Source organism: Notolepis coatsorum (genome assembly GCF_963971535.1).
Source record: "Notolepis coatsorum genome assembly, chromosome: 1".
NCBI lineage: Eukaryota > Metazoa > Chordata > Actinopteri > Aulopiformes > Paralepididae > Notolepis > Notolepis coatsorum.
Window position 1 is genome coordinate 123,324,577 of NC_140165.1, and position 10,000 is coordinate 123,334,576.

The following is a 10,000-nucleotide window of genomic DNA, read 5'->3' on the forward strand; positions in this document are numbered from 1 at the left end:
TCCCCAGACCATCAGAGGAGACATGTTGTAGTCTACACCCTCCCCAGACCATCAGAGGAGACATGTGGTAGTCTACACCCTCCCCAGACCATCAGAGGAGACATGTTGTAGTCTACACCCTCCCCAGACCGACAGAGGAGACATGTGGTGGTCTACACCCTCCCCAGACCGACAGAGGAGACATGTGGTAGTCTACACCCTCCCCAGACCATCAGAGGAGACATGTGGTAGTCTACACCCTCCCCAGACCATCAGAGGAGACATGTTGTAGTCTACACCCTCCCCAGACCGACAGAGGAGACATGTGGTGGTCTACACCCTCCCCAGACCGACAGAGGAGACATGTGGTAGTCTACACCCTCCCCAGACCGACAGAGGAGACATGTGGTAGTCTACACCCTCCCCAGACCATCAGAGGAGACATGTTGTAGTCTACACCCTCCCCAGACCATCAGAGGAGACATGTGGTAGTCTACACCCTCCCCAGACTGACAGAGGAGACATGTGGTAGTCTACACCCTCCCCAGACCATCAGAGGAGACATGTTGTAGTCTACACCCTCCCCAGACCATCAGAGGAGACATGTGGTAGTCTACACCCTCCCCAGACCGACAGAGGAGACATGTGGTAGTCTACACCCTCCCCAGACCGACAGAGGAGACATGTGGTAGTCTACACCCTCCCCAGACCAACAGAGGAGGCGTGTGGTAGTCTACACCCTCCCCAGACCGACAGAGGAGACATGTGGTTAGTCTACACCCTCCCCAGACCATCAGAGGAGACATGTTGTAGTCTACACCCTCCCCAGACCGACAGAGGAGACATGTGGTAGTCTACACCCTCCCCAGACCGACAGAGGAGACATGTGGTAGTCTACACCCTCCCCAGACCAACAGAGGAGACATGTGGTAGTCTACACCCTCCCCAGACCAACAGAGGAGACATTTGGTAGTCTACACCCTCCCCAGACCAACAGAGGAGACATGTGGTAGTCTACACCCTCCCCAGACCAACAGAGGAGACATGTGGTAGTCTACACCCTCCCCAGACCGACAGAGGAGACATGTGGTAGTCTACACCCTCCCCAGATCGACAGCAGGGCAGCACAGCGACCAGGAGGGAATTGGTATAACGACTAAATTGGGGGAAAAGTCCAAAGTCTGCAATTTTTTTTTTATAATAACAAAAGTCCAGCTTGGGAGTCTGTGGGAAGATCTGTGTGTATAGTGCATTAGTGCTGATGTGGTTCTAACGGTGCACTCATAATTAAAGAATTACACAACATGGGTTAAAATCGCGTTGCTATAAACAACAGGTTTTTTTCCAACATACCTATAACACCCATATGTGTGTGTAGCTGAGGACATGTGTGTAGCTGAGGACATGTGTGTAGTTGAGGACATGTGTGTAGTTGAGGACATGTGTGTAGCTGAGGACATGTGTGTAGTTGAGGACATGTGTGTAGTTGAGTGTGTAGTTGAGGACATGTGTGTAGTTGAGTGTGTAGCTGAGGACATGTGTGTAGCTGAGGACATGTGTGTAGTTGAGGACATGTGTGTAGTTGAGTGTGTAGTTGAGGACGTGTGTAGTTGAGTGTGTAGTTGAGGACATGTGTGTAGCTGAGGACATGTGTGTAGTTGAGGACATGTGTGTAGCTGAGGACATGTGTGTAGTTGAGGACATGTGTGTAGTTGAGTGTGTAGTTGAGGACATGTGTGTAGTTGAGTGTGTAGTTGAGGACATGTGTGTAGTTGAGTGTGTAGTTGAGGACATGTGTGTAGTTGAGTGTGTAGTTGAGGACATGTGTGTAGTTGAGTGTGTAGCTGAGGACATGTGTGTAGCTGAGTGTGTAGTTGAGGACATGTGTGTAGTTGAGGACATGTGTGTAGTTGAGGACATGTGTGTAGTTGAGTGTGTAGTTGAGGACATGTGTGTAGTTGAGGGCATGTGTGTAGCTGAGTGTGTAGTTGAGGACATGTGTGTAGTTGAGGACATGCGTGTAGTTGAGTGTGTAGTTGAGGACATGTGTGTAGTTGAGTGTGTAGTTGAGGACATGTGTGTAGTTGAGTGTGTAGTTGAGGACGTGGCGCTGCAACGAACGGCTGCCTCTCTGATCGCTCCGTCGAGACTGTGCTTTCTTTTGTTAATTTTTATAGTATTAAGAGTTTTATTTGCACCTACTGTTGGTGCATTATACGTGTATGACCGCCAGTCAATCATTGACATTGGATTAAAGAAAACTTACCAATTGGATTGCTCTCTGGATCGGATTGCCGAACAACGACAATGGCCAGCGGAGATCCTTTGTTGTGGCCATGGCCAAAGCCAGGAGACGCCACGACGAAGAGGGAAGAGAGCCGGAGTCCAGAACAGACTGAGGTCCAAACGACACAGAACCACATTGCCCAGCATATTGTTGGCCAATGTGCAATCGATAGGGAATAAACTGGACGACATCAGAGCACGGATCCAATTCCAGAGGGACATTCGGGATTGTAACGTCCTCTGTTTCACAGAAACTTGGCTGAGTCCAGATGTCCCGAATCACGCAATAGAACCGGCAGACCACTTCTTCGTTCTCCGCAAGGACCGGACGGCAGAAGAGTCACTCAAGAAGAAAGGAGGCGGCATTGCCTTCATGATAAACAAGGAGTGGTGCGATGTAGGCAACGCAAAGGAACTGTCTAACCACTGCTCCCCAGACCTGGAGTTTATCACGATAAAATGTCGACCCTTCTTCCTCCCAAGAGAGTTAACGTCCATCATCCTCATCGGAGTGTACATTCCACCACACGCGAACACTGGGGTCGCACTTTCAAAACTTCACGACGAGGTAAACAAACTCCAGACAGCTAATGTTGACGCTGCCATTTTGGTTCTGGGTGATTTCAACAGCGCGCGTCTTAAAAAGGTGTTGCCGAATTTCTATCAGCATGTGACCTGTCCCACCAGAGGCGAGAACATATTAGACCATGTATACTCGCAATTTAAGAATGGGTACAAGTCACAGGCTCTTAGTCCATTCGGTAAAAGCGATCACGCCGCCATCTTTCTTTTGCCAAAGTACAAACAAAGTCTCAAGCGAACGCCGGTGGTCTCGCGAGATGTTAAGCGTTGGGCCGTGACGTCAGAGGAGTCACTCCAAGCTGCACTTGAATGCACAGACTGGAGTGTATTCCGTGATAACACAGCCAATATTAACGAATACACCGAAACGGTAATTGACTGTCTGTACTCTGGTAGAAGAAACAATCCCCACCACCAAAATTAAAATCTACCCAAATCAAAAGCCCTGGGTAGACAAATCCGTCCGTGAGGCTCTGAAAGTGCGCACATCAGCATACAACACCGGGCTGGTGACAGGCAACATGGAAGAACACAAGATGGCAAGATACAACGTCAGGAGAGCAGTAATAGAGGCAAAACGGCGTTACAGGGATAAAGTTGAACTTCAGTTTGAACAGGCTGACTCTAGAGGCATGTGGCAGGGCCTCAGAACAATGACAGACTACAAAGGCACCCCCCTCAAACTGAACAGTGACATCTCCTTAGCAAATGATCTCAATTCCTTCTATGCAAGGTTTGAGGCTGTGAATAACAACACCAGCCTACAAACCACGGCAATGGGGGGAGGGGGGTCTGCTGATGGAGACTCAGTGTTCAGGGTAACAGAGCATGAGGTGAGACGGATCTTTAAAAAAGTGAATATCAGGAAGGCAGCAGGACCGGACGGCATCCCCGGCCGCGTCCTAAAAGTCTGTGCCGACCAACTGGCCCCGGTATTCACTGACATCTTCAACCTGTCCTTGGAACAGGCTGTCATCCCCACCTGTCTGAAGAAGTCCACCATCATCCCTGTACCCAAAAAATCTACGCCCGCTTGCCTCAACGACTACCGCCCTGTAGCCCTCACCTCCATAGCCATGAAGTGCTTTGAGAAGCTAGTGAAGGGCTACATCTGTTCCTCCCTCCCCATCAACCTGGACCCTCTGCAATTTGCATATCGCCCCAACAGGTCCACGGAGGACGCCATAGCCCATGTGCTGCACACAGCAGCATCACACCTGGACAAGAGGCAGGGGAACTATGTGAGAATGCTGTTCATCGACTACAGCTCAGCATTCAATACCATAGTCCCCTCCAAACTCATAGCCAAGCTCAGGGACCTGGGCTTGAACTATGACCTCTGCCAGTGGGTCTTGGACTTCCTGACGGGCAGACCCCAGGTGGTAAGAGCCGGCAACTGCACCTCCTCATCCATCACGCTCAACATAGGGGCCCCCCAGGGCTGTGTTCTGAGCCCCCTCCTCTACTCCCTGTACACACATGACTGCGTAGCACAGCGGAACAACAACACCATCATCAAATTTGCTGATGACACAGTAGTGGTGGGCCTGATCTCTGCCAACGACGAAAGGGCCTACCTGGAAGAGGTAGAGAACCTGTCACAGTGGTGTTAGGAGAACTGCCTCTCCCTGAACGTCAGCAAAACAAAAGAGATGATTGTGGACTTCAGGAGGTCGGGGGTCAAGGACTACAGCCCCCTCAGCATCGACGGGGCACCGGTTGAGAGAGTGAACAGTTTCAAGTACCTCGGAGCCCACATATCCGAGGACTTGACATGGACCACACACATTGACAGTGTTGTGAAGAAGGCACGACAACGCCTCTACTTCCTCAGGCGCCTAAGGAAGTTCCAAGTCAGTCAGAAGATCCTTAGGAACTTCTACTCATGTACAATAGAGAGCATCCTGACCGGCAACATCACCTCCTGGTTTGGGAATAGCACTGCACAAGACCGTAGCAGACTACAAAGAGTGACACGTTCAGCCGAACGCACAATTGGAGGGGGGCTTCCCACCCTCCAGAACATTTACAACAAGCGGTGCAAGGGGAAGGCTAAGAGAATTATTAAGGACTCGAGCCACCCGAACAACTGCCTCTTTGAACTGCTGCGGTCAGGCAAGCGATACCGGAGTCTTAAGGCGAGCACAGAAAGACTCAGAAGAAGCTTCTATCCCCAGGCCATCAGGCTGCTAAACGAACAATAAACACTATGCAACAACCATCAAATGCACACAGCACACACACCCACACGCACACACTCACTCAAACAAACAACACACTGCAGCACCCACTCTCCACACTTTAGATCACACAAACACACTTTACACTTTATATTTATTGATAAAGGATTTGCACTACAACTCGTACACCTACTGTGAATTGTACCTAAATTGCACCTCGTCCCATTTCTGCCTTGCACTATATAGTATTGTATATTAGTACACTGCACAGTATTGTATATTGTATGGTAACTACGTCTATTCTGCATCGAACATTGTACATATGTCTAAACTGAACACTGTGACCTCATTTTTTTACTTCTAATTTTACTATGTTATTTTATTTCATACTTATCTTGTCTTGCACAGTCTCTGGAGCGTAACAGTAAGAAGCATTTTGTATAAAAGTATTCTGTACTTCTGTATGACAAATATTAAAGAAACTTGAGAAACTTGAAACTTGACATGTGTGTAGTTGAGGACATGCGTGTAGTTGAGTGTGTAGTTGAGGACATGTGTGTAGCTGAGTGTGTAGTTGAGGACATGTGTGTAGTTGAGGACATGTGTGTAGCTGAGTGTGTAGTTGAGGACATGTGTGTAGTTGAGGACATGTGTGTAGTTGAGGACATGTGTGTAGTTGAGGACATGTGTGTAGTTGAGGACATGTGTGTAGTTGAGTGTGTAGTTGAGGACATGTGTGTAGTTGAGGACATGTGTGTAGTTGAGGACATGTGTGTAGTTGAGGACATGTGTGTAGTTGAGTGTGTAGTTGAGGACATGTGTGTAGTTGAGTGTGTAGCTGAGGACATGTGTGTAGCTGAGTGTGTAGTTGAGGACATGTGTGTAGTTGAGGACATGTGTGTAGTTGAGGACATGTGTGTAGTTGAGGACATGTGTGTAGTTGAGTGTGTAGTTGAGGACATGTGTGTAGTTGAGGACATGTGTGTAGTGTGTAGTTGAGGACATGTGTGTAGTTGAGGACATGTGTGTAGTTGAGTGTGTAGTTGAGGACATGTGTGTAGTTGAGGACATGTGTGTAGTTGAGGACATGTGTGTAGTTGAGGACATGTGTGTAGTTGAGGACATGTGTGTAGTTGAGGACATGTGTAGTTGAGGACATGTGTGTAGTTGAGGACATGCGTGTAGTTGAGGACATGTGTGTAGTTGAGGACATGTGTGTAGTTGAGGACATGTGTGTAGTTGAGGACATGTGTGTAGTTGAGTGTGTAGTTGAGGACATGTGTGTAGTTGAGGACATGTGTGTAGTTGAGGACATGTGTGTAGTTGAGGACATGTGTGTAGTTGAGGACATGTGTGTAGTTGAGGACATGTGTGTAGTTGAGTGTGTAGTTGAGGACATGTGTGTAGTTGAGGACATACATGTGTGTAGTTGAGGACATGTGTGTAGTTGAGGACATGTGTGTAGTTGAGGACATGTGTGTAGTTGAGGACATGTGTGTAGTTGTGGACATGTGTGTAGTTGAGGACATGTGTGTAGTTGAGGACATGCGTGTAGTTGAGGACATGTGTGTAGTTGAGTGTGTAGTTGAGGACATGTGTGTAGTTGAGGACATGTGTGTAGTTGAGGACATGTGTGTAGTTGAGGACATGTGTGTAGTTGAGGACATGTGTGTAGTTGAGGACATGCGTGTAGTTGAGGACATGCGTGTAGTTGAGGACATGTGTGTAGTTGAGGACATGTGTGTAGTTGAGGACATGTGTGTAGTTGAGGACATGTGTGTAGTTGAGGACATGTGTGTAGTTGAGTGTGTAGTTGAGGACATGTGTGTAGTTGAGGACATGTGTGTAGTTGAGGACATGTGTGTAGTTGAGGACATGTGTGTAGTTGAGGACATGTGTGTAGTTGAGGACATGCGTGTAGTTGAGGACATGTGTGTAGTTGAGTGTGTAGTTGAGGACATGTGTGTAGTTGAGGACATGTGTAGTTGAGGACATGCATGTAGTTGAGGACATGTGTGTAGTTGAGGACATGTGTGTAGTTGAGGACATGTGTGTAGTTGAGGACATGCGTGTAGTTGAGGACATGTGTGTAGTTGAGGACATGTGTGTAGTTGAGGACATGTGTGTAGTTGAGGACATGTGTGTAGTTGAGTGTGTAGTTGAGGACATGTGTGTAGTTGAGTGTGTAGTTGAGGACATGTGTGTAGTTGAGGACATGCGTGTAGTTGAGGACATGTGTGTAGTTGAGGACATGTGTGTAGTTGAGGACATGTGTGTAGTTGAGGACATGTGTGTAGTTGAGTGTGTAGTTGAGGACATGTGTGTAGTTGAGTGTGTAGTTGAGGACATGTGTGTAGTTGACATGTGTGTAGTTGAGGACATGTGTGTAGTTGAGTGTGTAGTTGAGGACATGTGTGTAGTTGAGTGTGTAGTTGAGGACATGTGTGTAGTTGAGGACATGTGTGTAGTTGAGGACATGTGTGTAGTTGAGGACATGTGTGTAGTTGAGGACATGTGTGTAGTTGAGGACATGCGTGTAGTTGAGGACATGTGTGTAGTTGAGTGTGTAGTTGAGGACATGTGTGTAGTTGAGGACATGTGTAGTTGAGGACATGCATGTAGTTGAGGACATGTGTGTAGTTGAGGACATCTGTGTAGTTGAGGACATGTGTGTAGTTGAGGACATGCGTGTAGTTGAGGACATGTGTGTAGTTGAGGACATGTGTGTAGTTGAGGACATGTGTGTAGTTGAGGACATGTGTGTAGTTGAGTGTGTAGTTGAGGACATGTGTGTAGTTGAGTGTGTAGTTGAGGACATGTGTGTAGTTGAGGACATGCGTGTAGTTGAGGACATGTGTGTAGTTGAGGACATGTGTGTAGTTGAGGACATGTGTGTAGTTGAGGACATGTGTGTAGTTGAGTGTGTAGTTGAGGACATGTGTGTAGTTGAGTGTGTAGTTGAGGACATGTGTGTAGTTGAGGACATGTGTGTAGTTGAGGACATGTGTGTAGTTGAGTGTGTAGTTGAGGACATGTGTGTAGTTGAGTGTGTAGTTGAGGACATGTGTGTAGTTGAGTGTGTAGCTGAGGACATGTGTGTAGTTGAGGACATGTGTGTAGTTGAGGACATGTGTGTAGTTGAGGACATGTGTGTAGTTGAGGACATGTGTGTAGTTGAGGACATGTGTGTAGTTGAGTGTGTAGTTGAGGACATGTGTGTAGTTGAGGACATGTGTGTAGTTGAGGACATGTGTGTAGTTGAGTGTGTAGTTGAGGACATGTGTGTAGTTGAGGACATGCGTGTAGTTGAGGACATGTGTGTAGTTGAGGACATGTGTGTAGTTGAGTGTGTAGTTGAGGACATGTGTGTAGTTGAGGACATGCGTGTAGTTGAGGACATGTGTGTAGTTGAGGACATGTGTGTAGCTGAGGACATGTGTGTAGTTGAGTGTGTAGTTGAGGACATGTGTGTAGTTGAGGACATGTGTGTAGCTGAGGACATGTGTGTAGTTGAGTGTGTAGTTGAGGACATGTGTGTAGTTGAGGACATGTGTGTAGCTGAGGACATGTGTGTAGTTGAGGACATGTGAGTAGCTGAGGACATGTGTGTAGTTGAGGACATGTGTGTAGTTGAGGACATGTGTGTAGTTGAGGACATGTGTGTAGTTTGAGGACATGTGTGTAGTTGAGGACATGTGTGTAGTTGAGGACCACAATGATGTCTTTTTTTAAGCGTGTGCTTCTGTTGCGTGTCTCTGAAGGTGAACAGCGTGGACTTCCGCGGCCTGGTGCGCGAGGAGGCCGTGCTCTTCCTGCTGGAGATCCCCAAAGGAGACGACGTCACCATCCTGGCGCAGAGCAAACCGGACGGTGAGACTCCTCCCTCACTCCAATAAGCCCCGCCCACGTCCACCCCACGTCTTTCTGCTCACACTTTATGTTGAGAGTCCATTGTAGACTCATCTACGACTAATCAGTAGTTAGATTAGATTAGATGTATTGTCATTATATTTTTGCATACAACGAGATTTGGGACTCAAATTTAAGGGAGCAGTAATAAAATCACACAAGTAATAAAAGAGAAACATAAAACACTATACAGTTTGCAGAGCTATATCTATATTCTATATTATAGCTATGGAGACAATACTATGGCTCATTTGGACAGTCACTATCTCTCGTCTGTCTAAATGTTCTGTTTGCGTGTTATCCCGTGGTGAATATTGTATAGTTTCAGAGTGATCCGGGCTAATTCCTGGAAGCTGCATTATGGAGCGATATGTGCATTTTGCTAAAGGCGTTCACGTTGCTCGCCTAGACACGTTACTATTTCCAAATAAAAGGTATATAATGGGTATTATGTTTCATCATGAATGCATCAAAGGGGGGGGGGGGTAATTTTTTGATGCTCTGATCGTCACCAACGGCATACGTTTTGGAGTAGGTGACATGATCATTGCGATCGATGTGAAATCATTGTTGGATCAAAGTAGGATTGATGACATGTGGTCCTTACCTTTACTAGGAGGTATCCCAAAAAGAATATTCCAACAGTTTGATCGCGATCTTCAGTATTGATGTCGATCGGGTCCCCGACATGAAGTGGCACAAAATATGCATGAAGTGTGCTGAGCGCGTTTCAAAGTGCTCGGATGAAGCGTTTCACTTGGCTTGGTCTAAATTCTCCGCCCGGACCATATACAATGTAACACACAGTGTGAAATACGGTTTCAAAGGGGAGGCGATACTGCCACCTAGCAGCATTCGGCCGGTATTGCACTCTCGGGGTCTCAGAATGAGTTCCAATGGTAACACAGAGGTCCGTGAGAGTGTATAGGATATTAAAATCGAATAAAATTAAAAACAATGAAAACGATAGAAAACCCGACTACACTCGGGTATTGGCGCTCAACGGTTGGCGAGATAACCCGACTATAGTCGTGGTTGGCCGTGAATGAGTTAAGAACAGTAGG

At 47.2% G+C, this 10,000-nt stretch overlaps 1 protein-coding gene across 1 annotated transcript in view; it reads left to right on the plus strand.

The window, feature by feature from the left end:
• The window catches only part of LOC311245288 (tight junction protein 2-like), a 101,499-nt gene that overhangs the window by 25,407 nt on the left and 66,092 nt on the right, over window positions 1–10,000 (plus strand). The window contains exon 6 of the mRNA XM_084335124.1: window positions 8,789–8,897. Within this exon, the coding sequence (XP_084191250.1) occupies window positions 8,789–8,897 (109 nt within the window). The remainder of the gene's footprint in view (window positions 1–8,788; window positions 8,898–10,000) is intronic.